We start from the raw sequence: 27,120 nt of genomic DNA, 5'->3' as shown, positions 1-27,120 counted from the left end.
TAAAACATATACAGCCTCAACTCTCACACTCTAAACAACAGTCTCATTGCTATTCACTATAAGGGTGTCCTCACTTACATCCTTTGTTGCTCAAAGATAAGAATGCTTCAAACAAAAATTTACTATTAATATTTTTCCATTCAATTAATTATAAGATTATGTTTAAGAAAAAAAAGCCTCAATATTTTTTATTACTAATTAATATATCTTTATTAAACTAATTATAAATTATGTTTAAGATAAAAAATGCCTCACAAAAATATTTTATTATTAATATAGCTCTATTAAATTAATTATAAGTTTATGTTTAAAAATAAAATTTAATTAAATTATTATTAGTGTATGTTAATTTTTATTGGTAGTAAAAATTGTAATTAATTAGTTAAAACATTCTTTTAGTAAATTATAATTTTGTTTATAAGGAAATAATGATTAACTATTTATTCTCTTATAATCGATCTAGATTCTATTATCTCCTTATATCTCTCTCAGTTCTCTTACCTCTCCTTACTTTATTTTTCTTCTAATAGTCCTTTTTTTCTAGGGTTTTGATATATTACATCCCTTAAATCTCTTGAATCTCAAATCTCATGTTGCTCATGTGTACCAGTTTTTTCATCTCATTCTTGGTTAGTATGTTTTTTCTTTCTATTTGTATTGTTGTTATTTTTATTATGTTTTGAATTTGTATTAGAATTAAAAATGTGTTTATTTTGCTTAGTTTTGTTTTTTAGTACTTTTAGATTTACAAGTTTCAAGAGTTTTTTTTTTTTTTTTGCATATATTTGGAGGAGAAACTGAATTTTTTTACAAAACTATTAATTAGATTATGATTTAATCTTTTAGTAGATAATAAATTAATTAGAGCACAATTTAAAATTGAGTTTTATGTAGAAAGATAATTCATGTTTATATAAAAAAAAAGACTTATTATCAAGTTTAGAAGAACAATACTTTTTTTAAATTATTTTATTAATGATTAATCTTAAAATAAACAACGTTGCATGTTTGTGAAAAAGTTGAGACTTAAGAACGAAAAAGAGACTTGAAACTTCAAGATACTGCAAGTTTATCATCGAGTTTATTTTTTTGACAACCAGAATCAAATTTTATTGTTTTAATTCATTCTCAAAAAAAAGAGGAAATGTCTTGTGTATTACGGTTTGTAGAAATTTTATTTTTTGAGAGAAAAATGCTTAAACTTTGAAAAATATTTAAAAAATTAAGATTAGTTGGATATTGATGAATTTGATTTAATTTCATAATTAAATAGTTGCTCAAAACCAAAGATAATAAAAACTTATTTAAGATCAACAATGTCATTAAAACTAAATATTTCAAAAGTTATTCAAGATTAAACGGACTACTGTCTATTGAGAAATAAATATTAAATGAAATTAATTATGACAATTTAATAAATAATTTTGCATCAAAGAAGTTTAAAAAATAAACTTTAAATAAAAGGCCTTATTTTATTAAGTTTGCTTTAGATTTACTAAACCGTTGAGCCGCTTCTGGAGACAACAAGCACCATAAACACACAATAGGGGTAAGCTAATGTGAAAAAGAAATTAGCCATATATATATATATATATATATATATATGTGTGTGTGTGTGTGTGTGTGTGTGTGTGTATGTATATGTATATGTATGTATAATCACATAAACAATACACTAAATTCAATTATTCATATACATGCACTTGACATCAAACTCTCGTGCAGTGGCGGAACTACTTAAGGACAAGGGGGAGCCATGGCTCCCTCAAAGTTTTTGAAAATTATTTTTTATATATATTTATTTATTTTTTAAAATTATATTTATATATTATTTATATTAAGTTTATATTATGAAAAATTACAATAAAAGATAAATAAAAAGTTTAATGGAAACATTGATTTATAAAAGAGATTGTAGTTTTTTTTTGCTATAAGAATTTTCCATCATGTAAATTATCATAAAAGTGTGTGAGGAGAAATAAATACAAAGAGATAGATTAGAAAACATAGGTTGGGGAATACAGAGATTGAAATTAGAGATGGCAAATAAACCCGTCCCCGTGGGTATTGTCCGAACCCGTCCCATTTTGACGGGGAATCCCCGCATTGACTGGGTATGGGTATGGGTATGGGGAATCCCCGACTTTTTCAGTTGGGTATGGGGATGGGTATGGGGATGTACATATACCCGCCATAATACCCGTCCCCGCCATATCTTCATTCTCGTTTAAATTATTAAAATATTCACAATTAATCAAGTAACCCATATATATATATATATATATATATATATATATATATATATATTCTATTTTTTATTTCTTTTAATTATTTCATTTGTCATTAAACTCATTCTCATCTCCAATATATTTTTTATCTTATCATAACCTTTATGTAATTATGTTAAAATAATGTATGTTAATAAAAAAAATTATGCCTTACATTTGAATATTTATATTATTTTTTAATATTTTTATTTATTATAAATTTTCCTTTCACATGAGAATGTTTATACTCTCAATTTAAGGTAATATAAAAAAATTCTTTACTTATTATTATTATTATTATTATTAATTTTTGTTTAATTTGAATAACTCTTTTGTTTCATTAAAGTAATTTTCGTTATTTTTCAACCATTAAGTATATATGTTGATATTTGAAAAGTTTTCTTAGTTCTCTGAGATATTTTTCGTCTTATCATACCTTAGTTATATATTTGATTTCCTTTGTGTGATTTTTTTCGATAGTCTCTCAAATTATTTCTAAAACACACATTTTTTAGTTTTTTAATATTTTTATTTATTGTTTTTATTTTCATCATGTAGAATAATATATCATAATGTAATTGTTTCACTTTAAATTCTGTTTGAAGTGGTTAAAATTATATATATATATATATATATATATATATAATGATATTTAGGAATAGTATATGATAATTCACTACAAGAAAAAATGAAATGGTGACTGATTTAGTCAGTAACCCATATCAGTCACTATTTTTCGTCATTGGTGGTAGTAGTTGATTTATTGTCTAAATTAGTGACTGATTCAATGATCGAATCGGTACTTGATTTAGTGACCAATTTAATTACTAATTTATTTGTAATTTAATGATAAATTTTTTGGTCACTAATGATATTTCTATTTATTTTTAACCACTTCAAACATAATTTAATAATTAGTTCTCTAAGGTTTTTTTCATTTTATCATACCTTAATTATACATTTGATTTCCTTTGTGCGATTTCTTTCGATAGTCTCTCAAATTATTTCTAAAACACACATTTGTTAGTTTTTTAATATTTTTATTTATTGTTTATTTTCATCATGTAGAATAAAATATTTCGATATATTCTATCTAATTATTTGTTATTTTATAACTCACTATTAATCATACTGTAATTTTTTTTACTTTAATTGTATAAATAACTTTTATTTACTACAATATAAAAATTTAATGTAATTTCTATGAATATTTTTTTGTCACTATGCAACATATATTGAAGTTCAAAAGATACAAAATCTATGTCAAAATTTTATTATTATGTTTATTATTTGTTTTTTGTGTTATTTTGATCAAGTGATGTATTATAACTTTTTATTAGTGTATAAAAAAGAGATTCATTATAATTTAAAAAATTGAAGTAAACAAATATTTAAAATATATTTTAATTTGAATATTTGTTCTTTGTGTCATTTTGATCAAGTGATATATTATAACTTTTATTAGTGTATAAAAAAGAGATTCATTAGAATTTAAAAAATTGAAGTAAACAAACATTTAAAATATATTTTAATTTGAATATTTGTTTTCCTTTTATACTTTTTTGAAATATTTTTTAATTTTATCAACTAAGTTCATTAATGTTGTAGTTTGCAAATTTAATAAATGTTTTGGTTCACATGAAATTTTATTTGGTATTCTAATATAAAATATAAACAATTATAATTTATTTTAATGTATTTGGCATCGAAGAAAATCCTCCTAATATTGAATATTTCATAATATTATGTTTTCTTTACCGTAATTTTTTTTCTTTTATAAAAATTAATATTGAAGTAGTTAGAACATGGGTACGGGTATGGGTACGAGATTATACCCGTTACCCGGTGGGGATGGGGATGGGAAAAAAGTTTGATACCCGTTGGGTTTGGATATGGGGATGGGGATGAATTTTTTATGCGGGGATGGGTATGGGATAGTGAAACCCGTCCCCGCCCCGCCCCGTTGCCATCCCTAATTGAGATTAGAGATGGCAAATAAACTCGTCCCCGTGGGTATTGCCCGAACCCGTCCCCGTTTTGACGAGAAATCCCCGCATTGACTGGGTATGGGTATGGGTATGGGGAATCCCCGACTTTTTCAATTGGGTATGGGGATGTACATATCCCCGCCATATTACCCGTCCCCGTTTAAATTATTAAAATATTCCTAATTAATTAAATAACCACATATATATATATATAATTTTTTATTTATTCTAATTATTTGGTTTGTCATGAAACTAATTTTGCATTTCAATTATATTTTTCATCTTATCATAATCTTTATATAATTATGTTAAAAATATGTATGTTAATTAAAAAAATTTATGTCTCACATTTGAATATTTCTATTATTTTTAATATTTTTATTTAATGTATATTTTTCTTTCACATGAAAATGTTTAATACTCTCAATTTAAGTATTTAATAGCACAAACATTTCGTTTACTAGGTAATATAAAAAAAAATCATTTACTTATTATTCTTATTATTAGTTTTTGTTTCATTTGAATAACTTTTTTATTTCACTAAAACATTTTTTGTTATTTCTCAACTACTGAGTATATATATGTTGATATTTGAAAAATTTTCTTAGATCTCTAAGATATTTTTCAACTTATCATACCCTTAATTATACATTTGTTTTCTTTTGTGCGATTTCTTTCAATAGTCTCTAAAATTGTTTGTAAACATTTGTTAATTTTTAATATTTTATTTCTTGTTTATTTTCATTATGTATAATACTATTTCGATATATTTTATTTAATTATTTTTTATTTTTTAACTCATTATCAATCATACTGTAATTTTTTCACTATAATTATATAAATAACTTTTATTTACTACAATATAAAAATTTAATGTAATTGTCATTAATATTTTTTTATCACCATCCAACATAATTGAAGTTCAAAAGATACAAGATCTATGTTAAAATTTTATTATTATGATTATTATTTGTTCTTTGTATCATTTTGATTAAGTAATGTATTATAACTTTTATTAGTGTATAAAAAAGAGATTCATTAGAATTTAAAATATTGAAGTAAACAACATTTAAAATATATTTTAATTTGAATATTTGCTTCCTTTTATGGTTTCATTAATGTTTGCAAATTTAATAAATGCGTTGGTTCTCGTGAAATTTTATTTGGTATTATAATCTAAAATGTAAATAATTATAATTTATTTTAAACTTTTATTATGATTATTATTTATTCTTTGTATCATTTTGATCAAATGATGTATTATAACTTTTATTAATATATAAAAAAGATATTCATTAGAATTTAAAAGATTGAAGTAAACAAACATTTAAAATATATTTTAATTTGAATATTTGTTTTTCGCTTATACTTTTAAAAAAATATTTTTAAATATTATCAACTAGGTTTCATTAATGTTTGTAAATTTAATAAATGTGTTGGTTCTTATGAAAGTTTATTTGGTATTATAATCTAAAATGCAAACAGTTATAATTTATTTTAAACTTTTATTATGATTATTATTTGTTCTTTGTATCATTTTGATCAAATGATGTACTATAACTTTTATTAGTGTATAAAAAAGATATTTATTAGAATTTAAAATATTGAAGTAAACAAACATTTAAAATATCAATTATGTTCTTTGTATCATTTTGATCAAATGATGTATTATAACTTTTATTAGTGTATAAAAAAAATTATTAGAATTTAAAAGATTGAAGTAAACAAACATTTAAAATATATTTTAATTTGAATATTTGTTTTTCTTTTATATTTTTTAAAAAATATTTTTAAATTTTATCAATTATGTTTCATTAATATTTGCAAATTTAATAATTGTTTTAGTTCTCATGAAATTTTATTTGGTATTATTATATAAAATGTAAACAATTATAATTTATTTTAAAGTATTTGATATGGAATAAACAATCATCATTCTAATATTGAATATTTGATAATATTATGTTTCTTTTATCATAAAAATTTTATTATTTTATAAAAATTAATTAAAATTAATATTGAAGTAGTAAGAAAATGGGTATGGGTATGGGTACGAGATTATACCCGTTACCCGGTGGGGATGGGGATGGGTCAAAAGTTTAATACCCGTTGGGTTTGGGTATGGGGATGAGGATGAATTTTTTTTACGGGGATGGGTATGGGATAGCGAAACCCTGCTCACCCCGCCCCGTTGCCATCCCTAATTGAGATTGAAATATACATTCTTGGATGATCTCTCACATATCAAGGTTAATATCTTATTATGATTTATATATGTTAAATTTATGATTTTTTTTAAAGATGTTTCTTCCAAATTAAGTTTATCCCAAATGACTATAAACCCTAATTTTGATTTTAGGGATTTTTTTACGAAATTTGCATGAACCTTAATTATAATTTTTCCCAAATTATTATAACCCTTAATTATGAAATTTAGGGATTTTATGTTTTCTGCTGCCTATGGTAAATTTTTTTAAAGTTTTGAATTTATGCAGTGTTACTTATTTAATTAAAGTTGTATGAGTTTTGTTATGTTTTGCATGGTGATAATTGTGATTTATGAATATAAATTTTATCTTTTTCTAAATAGATGAAATGTGATAAATTTATATTAGAAATTATGATAAAGAGTAAAAGAATTTATTCTTTTTTGGAAAGAGTAAGATTTGTGATAAAGATGAAAAAAAATGCATCTACATTAACTAAACTTAAGAAATCTCACAAGAACCAAGAATTCAAGACAATGAAAAATAAATCTCTAAAGTTCCTATAGATAAATATAATGAATTTAAAAATTCATTAGAACGGGATCCGGAAAAAACGTCCTCAACATTGACAATATCCACCAAATCAAATCGATGAGGTATGAAAGGCTTATCAAAATTGTGTTCATGGTTTTTTATCATGATATAATAACATGATATAATAACGAATGATAGTCATATTTTTTTTTAATTTTACTATTATGTGTGTTTGTTTTAAGCAGAGGAAATGAAGAGAAAAAACGAAAAGTTTTTTTTCTAACTAAACAAAATTATATGTAACAAATTTAATTTGGCGCCCCTAAAGTTTTTGTCCAAGTTCCGCCACTGCTCTCGTGATGTGCACCTGTGGTGACTCCCAAACTTTGCAGAGTTTAGCCTCATGGGGTTATTATCTAACCACTCACAAAATAAGTCTCATTCACTCTTATGACGAAACAAGTTCAATAATTAGGACCTCCTTATTCTCTTCACCACATAACTTACTTTGTTATACTTGAGTGTAAATCGTTATTAGATAAAGTATCCCTCCATATTGAATCCTTATGTCCATGCATACACTAAAAATACCACCATTATTTCTCCTTGAAATTCCTCCAACCAGGTCATATTTCATGTTCACAACCATAAATTCAATTAAATTTATAGCAATAAAAATTATAGAATATAGTTCAAACATACACAGAACATCAAAAGTAACCAAAACACTAAAAATAGCAAAATAGAGCATTTGGTGCTCAACGTCATTTGCCTCATGAAAACTAGTCTCAGTGCCAAATGACACCGCTCAGTGTCTTGGAGCTCAAATGCTCCCATACCTGCAGAGGCCTTTTGTGACGCTCGTGAAGGATATCGCTTAGCATCATACCAAATATCAATACTTTAAAATTTTAGTTTTTGAATAATTTAGATCTGTTTCATTGTTCTAATTGGTTTTACTTCAGGTTATATGGTCCAAAACAATTTTTAAATCATAGTACGTACCAATTGGATCAATGACTAAAATTTCACTTTCCTCGATTACCACCTAATCAAACAAGTAAACAAATTCTAAATGATCATAATGCACAAATTTAGCACACCACAAACATACATACCAAAAAATCTACCACAAAAGCACAATTCACTCATCAAAAATAAAAAATCAACCACAACATACAATAACAAACTCACTCACACTAAAATCACTAGTTTCTCTTACCTTGACTACTCAACCTTAAGATCTTAAAACAACAAAGCCTCTTTAACTTATAAAGATGCTCTATCTACACATAAAAATATCACAAACATGATTAGATAATATTGGTATGATCATTGATAAACAGAGATTTACAAAGAAAATTGAAATCCCACATGCAACACTGATAGAGTCGCATACAGACCAAAACACACAAGACCACAAAAGACGCAAAAACCATAACTTACGTCAAATAGAAAAATTAATTAACTCACTTCATGAAACAATCTTATTGTTTCTGATCTTTAAAAATTTAGATAGACAGTGAAGAAACTTATAGAAAGGAAGAAAGAGAAGGAAAATATTCCTACATAGGAATTTTTAAAAGATAAAATGTTTTTTATGTAATGATTTTTTTTATAAACTATTTATAAGTAAGTTTTATATTATTAAAATAGTACCATTTCATTATTTAAAAAAACACAATCACTCCTAACATATAATTTGTAGGTTTTCACTTAATTTATTGTTTTATATTTTTCCATGCATATTTAATTACAAATATACATTTTATTTTGGTAAAAATAAAAATTATTTTAATAATATAGCTATAATATTATAAAATTTAATAAAACATTAGTTTTATGACTTTTTATGTTCACAATTTTCATAACATAAATTCCAAAAAAGAATTTATTATTATTTTTTAATTTTACTTTGTACTTTATTTACCACAAAAATGTAAGCAAACTTGTGTTTTCACTAATAAAATATTATTTAATTGATACATGCATATCTAAAATGTATTAATTTCAAATTATCTTAAAATATTAAAATCTTAATTTAATAATTTATTTATAAAAAATTTAATTTTTTTGTCAATTAACATAACCAATCTAACTTGTTTATGACTGAGTTTATTTGACTTGAATTTAATAAAAAAACAATCCAAAAATGAAAATTTTCCTGAATTATAAATTAAGTACAATTAGATCCAATTCAATATGACTGCTTAAACTTTGTAATAAAACTGATTTATATATAACATAATAAGTTACATATAATAAAATGTAAAATAATATAATAAGAATATGAAGTAACATGATAAAAAGAATATTCACATATTATTCTTGCAAACTTGTAATCTTTAGCACCTAAGAATTATCGAGATTTTTGGTTTTATAAACGCACGTCATTATCATTCGACGCTCCTCTACAGGTAGCACGTGATAATCGGAATTTGATGCTCTTATCACTGCACACTAAACCACAAAAATCTACTCAGCAAGCAATGAGGATAAAAAAAAAAAACACACAAAAACAATAACTAGTGTCAGAAACAAGAAATGTTATAAAACATAAGAAAAAGAAATGATGATGCGTTACACTGTTTACTGTTGTAAACTCAATACAGCACAACTTTCAGTTTCATTTTTACTACTCTGTAACTCAGTCCAATCCTCCACATCCATAACATAAAATAGAAAAACTCATTATTAGCACAGTTTCAGTCAATGATATAATCATAATGGAATATAATACTTTTTCATGTACAAGCATACTAATATTTAATCTTGTTCATTTAAAAAGAGTAAATAAAGTCTTAAAAATGTAACACGAAAATTTTCGATCAAGTCAGAGAAATATAATTTTATAATATATCAAAGAACCGGTCTGGTAACATAAATTTATATACTGAGATGATTTTATTTACATTAATTTCTTTAATATACTGCAAAGTTACTCGGCCAATAATTTTGATTGATTCTGCTGATAAAATTGATTTAAACTATAAATAAATAAATATAAAAAGTAGTAGCATTAAATTGAAAATATAAAATTTGACTAGATAATAATAGTGTTAACACAATAACTGTAGAAAGATGAATTAATAATAGCAGAAGGTGGGGGTGGTAGGGTCGGGGAGAGAAACTCGGTTCTCCCGCCTATTGAATTCTTGAATCCCTGAAACAGTAAAGTACACAAAGCAAACCCTTCATTTTCACACTCACCACTCTCTCAGTCTCAGAGAGAGGATCGAATGTTGATTCTCCTTCTCTTGCTCTCTGCAAATAATGGACACGCCAGATAGGAGCAAGATCAACACCCCTCTTTCTCAGTTTGAGGTTTACCTTCCTCCTTCACTCTCTCTTCTCTGCACTTGCTTTACTCTTTCTCAATCTTAGTACTTTTTTTAGGTTAAATTTGTTTTCTGTCAATTCATGTTGAAGTGTTAGTGAAATGTTCAGTTTCTTCAGTTTCTGTGTTCGAGATCACCCTCATGTTCAGTTTGACCGCTTCCCATGTCTAGAACCAACTTGGGAACGGATATTGTTGTTAGCTTTTTCGTTTGTGTCTGTCTCTGAAAGTATAGGCCACAGAGGGAAGTGAAGTTTCTGACCCAGATTCGTCTTTTACTGAAGTTTATGATTTTTTTTTTCTTTTTCAAATGTGCAAAATATCGCATTTAGGTCTCATTTTCGGTTTGTTCTGTATACTGGTTTGTGGTCAATGGCCGTATTTCTGTGAGTTTTGTGCTTACAGATTTTAGGTTTTCGTTTTTAGGCTAATTTGCACAATTTTATGTTGTTATGAAAGCAATCATTATGTGATCCGGTTTGTTAACCGATTGTTATGCAACCTATCTCCTGATTTGCCCTGATCTTTCTTAATGAAACATTGGATGAACTCTTGTGATTTGCATGCATAGTTTTGCTTTGGTTCACCCTGTTTAACCATATTCCTATGCTTCTTGGTGGTGATATGCAGGATTCACCTGTATTTAACTATATCAGTAATTTATCTCCTATAGAGCCTGTTAAATCTGTTCACATTACCCAGACCTTCAATTCGCTTAGCTTCTCATCTCCTCCATCTGTTTTCACATCACCCCATGTCAATTGTCACAGAGAATCCAGATTCCTCAGAAGGTAACTAACTTTTTTTATTTGTTGTTTGTTGCTTTTGATGACTGCAATTGACATTGGTCTGTACAGAATTGTGGAGGTTTTAATGACATGATTTTGTTTGTTCTCTGATTGTTTAGGCATAACCTTTTGGATGCATCCAAAGCTAAGGGTTCATCTGAAGATATAAACAATGTTTATTCACGCGAAAAGACTCTCGCAGATTCAACTCAACTATGTCATGAATCAAGTGAGCCACAGGAAAATACCAATCCAAATATTTCCGTAAGAGATGCCTCAAACGAGCCACGTGATGAAAACCCAAATATCTCTATTGAGGTCCCACAAGGCTTGAAATATAATTTGGCTAGCCCAGGGTATGAACCTGTGATCTGTGCTGATGAGGCTGACTCTCTTTTGGAACTGCCGGGCAAACCAGGATCAGATGTTGCTTATGTTCCAGATGACTCTGAAAAGGATTCAATTGAGGGTGAAATGCATATTCCAGGTTTATGTCAAAATGAGGAAAAAGTTGAAGGACCAGATTGTGGTGTGGATGATTTAATTGCTGAAGCCTCTGATCTGTTAATGTTTAGTCCCCCAAATATGACAGAAGCTTTGAAGGATATAAATAAACAATTAAGTCCTTCAACAAAGCTTACCAATTTTAGGACTTTGTTAGGACAATCTGCCACTAATGAGGGTCAACAAATGCACATTGTTGACACAGTTGCTTCTGGTTCAGAACATGAAATTGAAAATCATCCTTGTGAATCAGGAGCAGCCACAGACACAGTTCAGAGACAAGACAATCATACCAATGTTGCTTTGGTGGCTAACAATCCAATGGAGAAAGTGGATGATAAGGTAGGAAAATGAAGTCTGTTTGATATGCAGTGAGCTGCACGTATGGAGAACATTTCTTACTTGTAGTTAGATGTTCGTGAGTTCGTGTTATAAAGTCTTGAACCTTAATTTCTTTATTACTGTTCATATACACTATCACACACTTATTATATTTGTAAATTAATTCCTGCATTGTTTATATATGAAATTTATAATTCTAGGAAAATGTTGTATGACTGTTGTTTGTAGTCATTCATTACTTTCAAAGCATATCCTGTAAAAATGAATCATTATTTTGTTCCTTTAGCACGTTTTGCATTCCCTAACATGTGTTGTAGTAGAGTAATAATTTTTTTTATATTCTGTTTTGGTTTACAAAATTACAATGAAAGTTGAATAATTTTCTTTCTCTGCCATTATGTTTACTGTTGAGCTCATCAATCAATCTAAAATTACTTTTGTCTTTGTATTTAGCTTGTTTATGTGACACACCGTGGTATACGTAGACGCTGTTTAGATTTTGAGATGGCCAGTGTGCAAAGGAAGAACCTAGATGGTAAATCAAACACCAATTCCAGTACAGAAAAATCTGATGAGATGGATGTTAGTAAAGGAAAGCAATTGGTCCCCATTAAACATAGTGGGGATTCACGGAAGTGTGTTTTGCCTGGAATTGGTTTGCACTTGAATGCACTTGCAAGCTTAAACGATTGCAAAAACATAAAAATTGAGACATTGATATCTGGAAGGCAAACTAACCTTCCCAGCTCCTCCTCATCCTTGCAACTTTCTGCTAGCCAAGATCATCAACTATCATTGGTACCTATATCAGTGGAGAAAGATTTGGAGCCATCAGAGAATGAAGTTCAGCCTGGTGAAGATTGTACCCAGCCTTTGGTTCACATGGCCGGTGAAGATTTGCAGCAGAATAGTCCAAAAAAGAAAAGGCAAGTATAGTTGCTCATTATCTAGTCTGCTTGATTACCTTCATTCCATTATATTTTAGCTTTTCCTTTCTTCATTAGCTTGGTACTAAAGCTAGATCTACAGGCGCAGGTTAGAACCAGATGGGGAAGGGGAGTCTTGCAAACGTTGCAATTGTAAGAAATCAAAGTGTTTGAAGCTGTAAGTTCAAAGAAACACTCCCTTTTCTTTTGGGTTGGCATACTATCTCAATCTGCAACGACCTTGGATTTTTGTAGTTTCTTTTAATGAACTGGTTTATTTTGAATTTATTTTTTCAGAAGAAAACAAGGGGTCTAGTGTGTCTACCTTTTTTCTTTCATGAAGTTATGACTTGATTGAGTTCTGGCTGTTGAAGATGTAGATGTAGACTTTCACCGAACTTATGCGTTGAATTAATTTAGTCAACTAGATATTGCCTGCCGAAGTTGCACATACACCTAATAATAGTGTGCAAAATTTCAGTCCACACTGCAAGACATACTTCTTAATATTGCCACTTGGCCTTGGCCTTTCCTCATGTTAAATGTTATCTGAAATTACTCAAGTGACTTGTTAGGAAGTATTGTCAGCCAGATATTAACTGAAATCACTCAATTGACTTGTTAGGAATTACTGAAAGCCTAAATATGTAGAGGGACAGTTGGTTATTAAAAGGAGCTGTTGGCTTTCATGAATACTGTGATTGTTCTAGGAGCTTCTATATATGGAATCTTGTTTATCAGATTATGTAAGCTCCTTTCAGTTCTGTCCTAAAAGGGTTGGCTACAACTTTTAAGGATTGACCTAGTTGTTTTGTAAAAATAATGCTTACCTTTGTGTAAGCAGTCGGTTTTTAATTTGGGCATCACCTGCCTCTTGAAATACTTGAGGGCAAAAGCCAAACATTTACCTCAGGAGTTGATCTGGTTTGGGGAGTAAAAGTCCTGACAGATGGCATCTTAGTCAAAATGATCTACAAAGGTTCTCTTTTGAATTGAAAATGTACTTGTTGTGAATAACTTCTTTTGTTTGAGCTTATGTGGGTGCTGCTATGATTTTCCATAGCCATTTCTATCATGTTTAGTTTAAAATGATTTAATACGTAATCTCATGCTATTCTCATATATGTAGTTTGGAAAATATCCTTTGACCCAGTCCCTTTGACTAGAACTTCAAAAACAACGTCAGCTAAAGTTTGTATCCTCTAATTTAAATATACTTCTGCCAAGTAAATGGGTCAGTTATCCATGTTATATTGGCCTTGCTTATAACTTATGATGAACACGAATCTTCTCAATTTCCTTGAGCTTTGTGAATACCCTGTTTTATTACTGTTACAATATTGTGACATGAAAGATTGGGAACGAATCAGGCTTTAATGTCTTTCTAATTAAACTTTTATGGTTTTTTACCAGTTATTGTGAGTGCTTTGCTGCTGGAGTCTACTGCATAGAGCCCTGTTCATGTCGTGATTGCTTTAACAAACCTATTCATGTTGATACCGTCCTTCAAACTCGCCAGCAGATTGAGTCTCGAAATCCACTTGCTTTTGCTCCTAAAGTCATACGGAGTTCTGATTCTGTACCTGAAATTGGGGTCAGAAAATAAAATTTAGCTTTATTTTTCACTTTCAAATTTAAACCACGTTTCACCTATATCAATTCTTTTCCATGCAGGATGACCCTAACAAAACTCCAGCTTCTGCCCGACACAAAAGAGGATGTAATTGCAAGAAATCAAGCTGCCTTAAGAAATACTGTGAATGTTATCAGGTTTTCTCCATTGTTATATCATGTATGCCACACCAGTTGCAGTATTATTAACTTGAATTACGAACAGCTATTATTTTATTTTGAAGGGTGGTGTTGGTTGCTCCATAAGCTGCAGATGTGAAGGATGCAAGAACACATATGGTAGAAAGGATGGTAAGTCTCTCTTGTGTGTTGCAATAATTGGATTTAGGCATTGCCAATCAAAGTCATCAACTTTGCTGTTTAAATCCCTATTCTCTATATTACTCTTCTAAAATTTTTTTTCTGTTAATGGTTGTATTATGGCAACTTCTTTTTTTATGTTCAGGTTCTGTTCTTTCTGGAATAGAAGCCAAGCCCGAAGAAGAAACAGAAGCCGGTGAAAAGGCTGTGATGGAAAATGCTTCACATAAAACTGAAACACAGAATACTGAAGAGCATCCTGATCATGCTCTTCCTACAACACCATTACGTCTTTCCAGGTTTGGTATGCTGTGTTTTTGTCAGCTGATTATGATAAAAATTGTCCGTTATTTATGTTGGTTTATTTTTATGTCACAGATCATTGATCCCATTACCCTTTTCATCAAAGGGTAAGCCACCAAGATCTTTTGTTACTACCATCTCCAGTTCTGGATTGTTTGTCAGCCAAAAGCTCGGGAAATCAAGTGCTCCGCGGTCTCAACCTAAATTTGAAATGCCTGTGCAAACTATTCCGGATGATGACTCTCCTGTCACCTGCATCAAAACTTCTTCTCCAAATGGCAAGAGGATCTCCTCTCCTAATTGTGACGTGGGATCATCTCCTACTCGCAGAGGTGGGAGGAAGTTGATCTTACAATCTATCCCATCATTTCCGTCTCTCACCCCTCACAATCTTCGAAGTGACTGAGGATCTAATCTTCTTAAGTTAGCCTCTTGGTTCCTATTTCCAGTTGTTGCAGTTGGAGCTGTATGCGTAGGTGAATGAATGTACATGATTGAGCTCTGTTCTACTTTCGTAATAATATGTTGCTTTCATTTCATATTGTACAACTTCACTTCAGTTGTATTATATCTTTACTACTGGTTATCATCTATCCTAAGAGTACTTGGAGAATGATTTGTTATTAAGTCCCTATTCGTCGTGTTGGACTATTCCTTTTGAACAGCAATTTGATTTGTTACATGCAGTAAATGTGGTTGGTGTCGTGGAATCGAATTTAGCATAATTTAATTTTCAATTACATTTTCATTATTGTATTGGTGAATGCTTCTCCTACAGGGGATTAAATATTAGTTCCAATATTTTTATAAGGTGGCATGTTACTAGCAACTTGGCACCATGAAATCTGGGATATCCCTGTAATGAAAGCTAAATCCTGGTTTTCTTGAATTTAAATGTTTGACTGGAAGTTACTTTGAGTAACCGCTAATCATTCTTAACTGTCTTTCTAATCAAATAGCATTTTCTTTCGTTTTCCTAGACTAATCAACAACTATAGAGAAGACATAGGAGTTAGCTACAAGGAAGGACATGGACGAGGTAAGCAGATGCCTAATACCATAGTCTCGTTGCGTTTTTCTCATTCTTTCATGATAACCCTGTAGGAGTAATGAGCTTGCTAGTATTGTTTTTACAAAGCCATTTCTTAGTTCAAAAAGTAGCTAGCGGAATACATTAAAACGTTTTTTTGTTATAGAATTGTTTTTTGTCATATTCCAGAATCTTAATTGTAGGAAAACTTGAATATTGAGAAATATTTAGCGAAGATTTTTTAGAAATAAGAAAGTAATATGCTGTTATTAACTTTTGACATTTTTTTTAAAATTAAATTGGTTTTGACTTCAAAGCAAAACCTGAAATACAAAAAAAAAAAAATATGACCTTATCCTGCATACATTAAACACAAATAATAACATCATGTAAAATGATAAAATCACAAAATGAAAAATTTTGAACTTGAAAGTATCAAATGTCTAGAATGTATAGGTTTGATAAATCTTTATTTGGTATAAGGAAGCACCTACAACATTTTAATTTTTTTAACAAGTGTAAGTATGTAAACCAAATGCATAAAATGTACAAAAAATGGCTAAAAATGCTAAAAAAGTAAAAAAAAAAAAAAGAAAGTAAATCGAGTGAGATTTTGATCTTGTAATCCTTTTTGCAATGTCTAGTGGATCTCTCTCTTCATTTCAAGTAATATGCAATTAAAAATTTTCTCCACCAAATTTTTTCATCTTAGAATCTATGACTATTTTAGCATATGTAACAAATTTATTATCAAATATACACCGAAAAAAGTTGGCACAAATTTTTGATCAAAAATCAATTGCTACTTAATTTTAATGATTTTTACAAAATCTGGTGAATAGTAAAAACGCAACAATACAACAAAGTGGATATATTGTCATGAGATCCTAAAAAACAACTACATCTTCAATTTCATCAATACAATGAAGATTTAGAACGCCTCCCTCAATAAGGTACTTGGATTCACAAAAACTAATACAATTCGAAAAAAACCGTTTACCACCATGAAAACACTCATAACCACCAATTTAGAACATAAAATGACCTCCAAAACTTCCGCAAACACGCATGTAATCACAACTGTTGTTCATGTCAAAGAAAAAGAGAAGACAAATTTAAAAAAAGTAAAAATTGAAAGCCCTAATTTAATCGATTTTATATCAAATTGTTAAGAATCTAACATAAACAAATTTCAATTATTTTAAAAAAAATGTGACCATTTTTTTTGTCATTTTTATACACTGGTCTAAGGATCCACTTACGAAGATAACTCATTTTTTTCGTCATCCCTAATTCCCATCCAACTGTTTCCCTGTGTCCATCCTACACCACCGCCATTGCTCACTCTACCTATTCTCCTACTTCAAACCAAACCCTACACTCATACTTTATACTTCATTTCACTGCTTTCCTTTACCAAATAAATATTTTACTAATCCGTTGGATTTGGATTCTTTGTTAAATTAAATATGAAATTCTTTGTTAAATAGATGGTTTCCTCCTTGTGAGAAAAAAAAAAAAACACTCTATCAACTCATTAAGTGTATTCATGAATAGTTTAATGCACTTTTTTTATGTTAAAATTAAAATTTCTTTTCACCTCCTTGCAATATCATCCTACATCAGCCTAGTGATTGATACTTTCTACTTCGTTAAAATTTTATTCTTCACTCTATGCATTCTTATTCGACTTATTGTCGCTCTAACTCTTTCATTCCATACCTCAAAAATTTCAAACCATTGCATCAATATCCTATATTTATTTTATGTTAGGGTAACCGTTTTCTTTTCTTGACCATCATAAATATTTTTCACACTTTTTTTAATATATGTAAAATTAATATAAAAAAAAGTCAATATTTAAAAATAGCAAAGGAAAAATCATTCCATGCTACTTACTTACACAACCACAGTGAACAATTATGAGATGCCAGGAATAGAAAACAAAGGAGATAAGTATATATATTATGATATGCTGGCTAGTAGTTACCACGTGCGGTGATAATGAGAAAGAAATGGAAATCTGGAGTCCATTTTTTATATATGCCATTAATTTTGTAATGCATGATCGAAAATGTTAGCATCAACGTCCCCAACATCCCCTTATACTTTCTTTTTCTTTTTCTTTCTCCCCTAACTTTTTGCTTCATACTTTGCTGAATTGACGAAGAAGATTTGTGAGTTGATTTATGGAAACTTTTCAGAATCTTTGAGGGAGGTGGCCATGCCTAACACAAGTAAGAAACGAAAAAACAATACTATGATTCAATCTTTTTATGAAATACCTAAGAACGGGACCATAAATGGCGTGACTTTTTTTTTTTCTTCAGGTCCTTTATGGTTTTGAAAGACAAATTGCACCTCTATATGGTTGGTGGGGGTTGTGGTAGTGAGTGTGAATTAAGAGTGCTGGCTAGGTAGATAAAGCTTTGATTTCCATGAGAAAATATGCAAGACATATATATTATGTATTGTGTGTGTGGGTGGGTGGACTAATATATACACGTCTCATTCATCTTTGTTTCATGACCAATAATGTTAGAGAGAGTGGGAAAGAGTGGAGAAAAATCACATCATGTGGGTCGGTAATGATGTACAACTCTTGCAACTGTTTGTCTCGAAAGAATGGTAGGTTTGTTTGTTTGGGAGTAACATCTAAAGAAAGAACCAAAGAACAAGAATGTTTTTGGATCAAATTTCTCTACTTTTCCCTAATATCCTCCTAGTTACCAGATTTATGACTCAAACTAGATCACTGCTTACCATAACTCTTTTTCAGTAAAAATAATGTGTTACTTTCAATTTTAAGTAATATCTAAATAATACTCATATATAAAATTCATATTTTAGGTCCAATTTAAAAATAAAGTAGAAATAGTAAGTTTTGTAACTCCTGAAAAAAAAAAAACTTGTTATCACAGTCAAATAAAACTATAAAAAATTATGCATAAGTACTATGGGCATATTCGAGCTTTGAAGATTTACAATTATACAAATATCCTTATGCTTCAATAAAGTCCTAATATAATTTAATTATCATATATCTTGGCCACTTTAATTTTCACCAATAAGAACATATATTGTCATATAAAGTGTGCAGACATGAATTAATATAATAAAAAACATATAATCACATATAAATATATAATCATTATATGTGCATTTCATTTTATTTATATTCAACGTTACGCACAAGTGATAATGAACTCACATTTAATCATACATTAAGTCATAACTAAATGGGTGATATCCTCTTAAAAATTCTAAATTATGGTAAACAAACTCGTTAGACTATAACACTTATCATATCTTAATTCCACTCAACTTTGACCTATGTTCCTAATGTCAAGATGAGATAAACCATCTACTATCAAACTAGAGATTAAACATATTATCTTGTTATATATAAGTTTTCTTTAACTATTTATCCATTACCTAGAATCATGTCTACATAACTAGAAAACAAAAATTTAGAATACTCTATTAATATGGGTTTAGTGCCTTTACATCATGCTTAAGTGTTCAAAATAACACTTGAGTCATATGTAATATCAATTGAAAGTATAAGACAATACTTGAGTGATATACTTATAGAAGAGAGATTATAATCTTAATGTCTCACTCAATAAGTTAGAAGTTAATTCTTGAATCCTAGGTCTCACCACTTGAGAAACATAAGATGATGAATACAATAATTACATGTTACTTGAATTTTGCTTTAGCAAAAACATGAATGATATTAAGCCCGAGAGCAATCAAAACTTAAATTATACTGTATTTCTATATGTTTCTTATCTCTAATAAGTCAATAATATCTAAATTAGGCAATTGATCAAATTTACGTAAAAAAAACAAATATAACTTTACTCGGATCAAGAAATCTCATTCAAAAATTATATTATTTATAGCTTCAACATATTATCAATTCACCTATTCATCTTTCATTCAATCCATTATTTCAAACACAAAAATTGCATAGAAGGATTATTAGCTCCGTTTATGTTTTCATCCATTTTTTTTTTTATAAATTCTTTTAGCAATTCATTCAATTCAACTAAGTCTTCACAAAATCAACCATACACCAACAACATACCCTCTAGATCATCTATTTAAGAAGAGAAAAATTAAAATAACTAAAACATGGGTTGGGTTAATTTTACTTACCAAAATTAAGATTCAACTAGTCTAAATCAATCAATTATTCACGAGCTCTTCGGGACCTTAATTTGATTAAAATTTCTAAATTAAAAGTTTTAGAATGAGTTGAAAAAATGACTGCCTTGTTATATTCATAGATTTTGTTTCCTATTCACTTTAAAATATATTATTAAAATATTGTTGGTCTTATAAACTATGTATTAATATAATTCTATAATTTCAATCTTACTTCATAAGTTCATGATATTATAACACTTGGTAAACAAATAATTAAGGTTTATAACAAAAATTTATTATTTTAAATGTTTTCGTGATTATTTATTAAAATTTAATGATAGTCATAAAAATAATATATATATATATATATATATATATATATATATATATATATAATTTTAGTTTTACAAATAAGTTAATTGGCATCTTTTTTCTATAATAAATACAAGTTTTAATTAAATTTCAAATACCTCATAAATTCATGCATTTTCAATTCAAGTTCTGTTAAATAATTTAAAATATTTTTCATTTTTTTAAGTATTTAATCATTAATAGGATTGTGTGATTATTATTTTCGTCTCCTTGTTTACAACTACATATTAATTTATGTCTTTTTCTATTTGACACTCATTAATCAATTAACTCTCTTTTAAGGAGAAAAAAGTGAGTTATCTAAAGAGTTAAAAAATGCAAAAGGACGAGTGTTGATTAATGAGTTAAAAAGAAAAAAAAAAACAAAACCAACACTTCCATTAAAAAAAAAAATCAAATGACATGATCATTAAATAAAAAATACAAACCATTTTAAATTCAGCTATTTTTTTAAAATAAGAAAAAGGTAAAATATAAGACTATACAAGCTATATGATGAAGAGAAGTACATTTTTTTATAAAATAGTATCATGAAAAATTAAGTAATCGAAATACCAACATTTCTATGCAAATTCAGCTTGAAAAATAAAAATCTAGCAAACCATGTGAATAGTGTGCCCCCCACTAGTGCATGATTGTATATATAAAATATAATATATATATATATATATACTTTTTTTCTTCACCTATTTTTTATTTTATTACCTCTCTTATTTATAAGATTTGTAACATGTATATATATGTAATGTATGATTAGAACATATCAGAAATAAAAATGCTAGGTGTGCAAGATCCGCGTAGATAGTTGCATGTGACGTGCATTGAATCGACGACGTTTTGAAGGACACATGGGTGCCCCACTGGCCCTTCTTTATTAGGGTACCACGAAATCACATGCCAAACTCTTGACTGTTCAAACGCCTTGTCCCCACTCCCCAAAATAATTCACTTTCTACTTTTCTTCAATTTTGGATTACTTGTCCACTCTCACTTTATCTCTAAAAAGAGAAAACATGGTACATTGTATTTTCTTATTATTCTAAAATATTAATATTAATAAATTATTCAGAGGTAAAGACGAATTAACATGTTTGTGTAAAAAATAACTTGACAAATTTTATTTTAAATTTATTTTATACAAGCGAAAATAAAATTTTATCATGTAGGACAGAAAGAAAAGGGGCAAGACTTTTATGGTGGGCTTGTTTTTGGATTCCATCGTTCTCATAGCAAGAAAAGAGAAGATGAATTTACAAGAGAAGGTGATTTTTCACATCTACAATCGAGAAAAGAGAAAAGAAAAGAAACTAAATTACAATGTTTTACATTTTTACTTGTATATTTATTCTTCTGCTGTTTATGTCAAATTGCGGGTTTCTTGTCAACATTAACGGAAGAGGAGTAGATTCTTTTGAATTTAAGAAAGAATGAGAGATCGGAAGAAAGGGGAGGATGAAGTAATTTAGATTAAAAAGAAATAGACTATCACGTAGGAATAACAATTGGTCAGATCATATATGGATACCGCTTATTTTCAATTTCATCAAAAATAAAAAATTTTACTTTGCTACTTATCGTGCTATCCTCGCGAGTATTCGTTTAAAAAATATTTGTGGGTATTTTAAAATTTGCGGTATTTGTAATTATTTATAAATATTTAAAAAATATATATTTTATAAATATTTAAAATTAAATTTAAATAGAATTACAAAAAAAATGTTAAATAAAATATAAATTAAATTTAAATTTAAACTAATCTAATAAAATATACATTAAAATTTAATTTTAATTAAATTTAACTTAATAAAATATAAATTTAATTTTAATTTTTTACAGGATAACGGGTATCTGTATATACGGATAGTATGATACCAGCATTTAACTCGTTTATAAGTAAATATTAAAATACCTCTTACCCACTACCATGGGTAACACATACTAACAACTATCCATCACGAATTTTACCTGCAAATATCCATGGATACAAGCAGAGGCAGAACTATATGGTGACAGGGGGAGCCATGGCTCCCCCGATTTTTTTTTTGAATTTTTTTATATATATATTTATATATTTTTTAAAATTATATTTATATATTATTTATATTAAGTTTATGTAATGAAAAATAATAATAAAAGATAAAATAAAAAAAATTAATGGGTGATTTATAAAATAGATTAAGATTTTTTTCTGGCTATAAGATCTTTCTACTATGTAAATTATCATGAAAGTGTGTGAGTGTGTGAAGATAAATAAATACAAAGAGATAGATTGAGAAATAGAGGTTAGGAAATACATAGATTGAAATTGAAGTATATTTTCTTGCATGATCTCTCACGTATCAAATTTAGTATCTTATTATGAGTTATGTATGTTAAATTTATGATTCTTTTTAGGATGTTTATCTCAAATTAATATAAATCCTAATTATGATTTTAGGGATTCTTTTATGAAATTGGTATGAATCCTAATTATAATTTTTCCCAGATTATTATAATCTTTAATTATGAAATTTAGGGATTTTGTGTTTTTCGCTGTCTATGTAATTTTTTTTTTCAAGTTTTGAATTTATACAATGTTGCTTATTTAATTAAAGTGGTATGAGTTTTGTTATGTTTTGCATTGTGATAATTGTGATTTGTGAATATAAATTTAATTTTTTCTAAATAGGCGAGATGTGATAAATTTATATTAAAAAGATTATGATAAAAAGTAAAAAAAAATGATTCTTTTTTTAAAGAAGGTTTGTGATAAAGATGGAAAAAAAATGCATTTACGTTAACTAAACTTGAGAAATTTCATGAAAAGCAGGAATTCAAGACAATCAAAAATAAATCTTTAAAGTTCTTAGAGTTATATACAATGAATTTAAAAATTTATTAGAATGCGATTCGGGAAAAACGACCTCAAATGTGACAATACCACCAAATCAAATTGACGAGGTTATCTAAAATGGTATTCATGGTTTGGTATCATGATATAATAGCACGATATAATAGCGAATGATAATAATATTTTTTGAACTCTACTATTATGTGAAGAAAAAAGATGAAGAACTTTTTTTCTGACTAAAAAAAATTACATATAACAAAACTAATTTGGCACCCCTACATTTTTTGTTCAAGTTCCGTCACTGGATACAAGTACTTTTTGTCATCCCTAGTTGCAAGTTAGCAGTAGATATGATTTTTTAAATATATTTAAAAATAATTGATATAAAAATTATTTTTAAAATATACAATAAGTTAAATAAATTTTAAATTAACATAAAATTTATTGCCAAAATTTGTATTTGAAAAAAATATATAAAAATATCAAAATTTACATTAACAAATTATTTTTATAAATTATTTTAATATTTTTATTTTAATTATATATTTCATTATAATAATATATATTCATAAAATATTATTTTATGTGTTACTTTAATATTTTTATTCTGATTATTACTTTTCTTTATAATGTACAAACACATTTCTAAATTATTAAATTAATTTATTGTCAATACATATTTGCTGTTTAATTTTGTTATTAGTTATAATATAAAAATATAAGTATGGGGACAAAAACGTTTATAAGTATAAGAACATAATATTTGTAATATGAGATGTAAACACTATTTATATAATCAATTATAACTTTTATCATAATCGATTATGTATGTAGTTTTTTTTTTTCAAATACATCCTTCATCGATGTGGAAGTGTAAAGTTTATCTTTTTTTAATGTTTTACAATTTTTTTGTTGTGCTTTTTCTCTCGGATATATTCGTGTGAAAATTGATTACAAATGTAATAGTTACGAGGTGTATTTTGAGGTGCATATTTTATGGATAGTGATCAAGTTAATGCGCTAACTTTTTATTTCATTATTTGGATATGATTTTGAATGCAAACATAATGATAATATGAAACATAGTTTAATATATTTTTTTCTAAGTAAAATAGAAGTCAATATTACACCTTTTCCAACAACTTTTTTTCTCAAGTATAAATTAGTTTGTTAAATCATTAAATTAGTTTTCATTTTTTAGAAATATCTCTAATAGATTCCTTTATTCTTTTGACTATTTTAAAAAGTTTGTTACAATACACTAACACATTAACGGGTGTACAACGTGTCTGTTTCTGTTTCTAGTTTTTAATTTTTTATTTTCTTTCGTATTATTTTTAAATATAAATTTTGTCACATGTTAAATTAATATCGTGTCACGTAATATGATAATATTATATGTTAGTGTTGATTTGAAAATTTTTAATTTAGTTTCTGTATTTTGTTATTTTATTTCAATTTAATCTTAATTATTTTTAAGTTAAAAAAATTTCACTATTTTAAATTGAGAAAATTTTTTTTACATAAATATTAAAATGATAATAAATTAACACTTAATTACGAGAATCAATTCATACTTTCTACATTATTACGAAGTAAGTGTGAAATGTGTAATTTGATAATATATGACGTGAATTTTGATTATTATAATTTGTAATTGTAAGTAATTATGAGAATAATATTATTTGAATAAATGATTACATGTGTGTAAATTAATATATTTGATAAAATATTTAGATTCTAATAATATAGTAAGTCAAATAAACAGGTGTATTATGTGGTTAAAAATTCATAAGAGTTTTATCTACTAAGTAAAACATTAAAATCAACTACTTGGCTAAACTAGAAATATGTAAATGCCCTTGTCATGTGATGTTGTCAAATAAGATGTATATAAGAAAAATATTAGCCATACAAAATTGTTAACAAGTGTTAACTCAAGAATGCGAAGTTAATATTAACTTTGAAAATTATTAATCTTTATTTCTAAATATGAATATAAGATGTGATTTTTGAGTGACAAGTATTAAAAGTAGACACCAATGATTCTATTTATATACTTAATTGATTCTATTTATATATTTAATTGAAACGTGAACTCCTTTTTGGATTACTTTGATTTTAATGATTTTATTATAATTGTGTTTTTTATAAGAGAATATGGAAAATTACTAAACGTGAGAAAGGAAATAGACTTTCCATACTAATGTGCATATAAATTATATTTATATTTGTTAATTTTCAATAAAATTGAAATTAGTTTTTGTTTTTAATATTGGTAAAATTCAGTTATTCAACTTTAAATATGTGTGAATTAGTTATTTTAATCAAATTTGGTTAGATTTATTTGATATTTCAAATGTATTTTTTTATGAAAATATATAAAGTTTTTATATCATTTGACACATTTTTTACTTTAATGTAGATCGAAAAATATGTTCTAAACATCAAATTAACTTCTCAAATTTATTTAAAAAGAATTAAATCAATATATTTTTTAAGAGATAAAAGATTAAATTGGTCTAAAATTTAAAAAATGAACTAATTTTAATTTTGACCAGAGTTAAAACAAAACGTATACCTTCTCTATATATATATATATATATATATATATATATATATTATAATAATTTTAAAATGTAGAAATACTTTATGTTGGTTGAAGATAGATATGGAGTGTTACATTAATGAGAAATCATAATGTTACTTGTCACTAAATAATTTTAAAATCGCAATATATTAAACACTTTAGAAGACAATTGTAGTATTTTTTTATTCTCATTACAATATATAGAAAAATTCAGTGATATTCTTATCTAAAAATGGTAACAATTTAATAATTTACAATAAAAATAATTTTAATATTTATGCTTTTTAAATGTGAACAAAATTATTTTCTAGCCTTCAAAGTCAAAATCTCCCTCATTAATAATACCTTTATTTTATTTACTTTTCCATTGTTCTTTAATTTTCTTTTCTTATTGCATTTATTGTGATTTAAACTTGTGCCAAAGCATGATGGTACATGAGCTAAAAGGTAAATGGCCACCTCCTCTGACGAAATGACCCACCACCTATGCCACTTCCTTAAAGACACCTTCATTTTCATACCAAACACCTTTGACTATTATCAAAAATCAATATTACTAATATAGATAACATTCCATCGGAAATATATTTTGTACATGTAAAAAATCAAGGTATATTTATATCTACGATAAAAAAAATATTAATGAATGATTCGATAGTGGTCCGAATTTGTTAGGATATGTTTTAATTTGATATTGATATTATATTAAAAATGAGTTTTAAAATCTAACTCAATCCAACAAAATTAATTTATAAATTGAAGATTATATATTATAAATTAACCTTATTTCTAATCGATTAAAATATATATTTTCATAACAAAATTTATCACCAACATATTATTATTTTTAGTAAAAATAAAATCTTACTTGTAAATTTATAGATAAAATATGTGATTGGAATAATTTAATAAAAAGGAACCAGACAATTTTTTGTATATAAAGATTTGTTGGAAACAGTTCTTTTTATGAATATTTCTTTGGGAAGGTGACATTAGCTGTGGATGATGGAAATTG

At 27.1% G+C, this 27,120-nt stretch overlaps 1 protein-coding gene across 1 annotated transcript; it reads left to right on the top strand.

Annotated features, from left to right (window-relative positions):
• Positions 1-10,122: 10,122 nt before the first annotated feature.
• LOC114191869 (protein tesmin/TSO1-like CXC 2) lies at positions 10,123-15,838 on the top strand. The gene is made up of 10 exons (XM_028081311.1): positions 10,123-10,320; positions 10,964-11,124; positions 11,241-11,967; positions 12,421-12,893; positions 12,997-13,071; positions 14,307-14,487; positions 14,568-14,663; positions 14,750-14,816; positions 14,971-15,124; positions 15,204-15,838. The coding sequence occupies exons 1-10, from the start codon at positions 10,270-10,272 to the stop codon at positions 15,532-15,534; spliced, it is 2,316 nt and encodes a 771-aa protein (XP_027937112.1). The 5' UTR covers positions 10,123-10,269; the 3' UTR covers positions 15,535-15,838.
• Positions 15,839-27,120: the final 11,282 nt, after the last annotated feature.

Source organism: Vigna unguiculata, chromosome 7 (genome assembly GCF_004118075.2).
Source record: "Vigna unguiculata cultivar IT97K-499-35 chromosome 7, ASM411807v1, whole genome shotgun sequence".
NCBI classification, from domain to species: domain Eukaryota; kingdom Viridiplantae; phylum Streptophyta; class Magnoliopsida; order Fabales; family Fabaceae; genus Vigna; species Vigna unguiculata.
The sequence above is the reverse complement of the archived record's forward strand: the minus strand, read 5'-3'. Positions and strand labels throughout refer to the sequence as shown.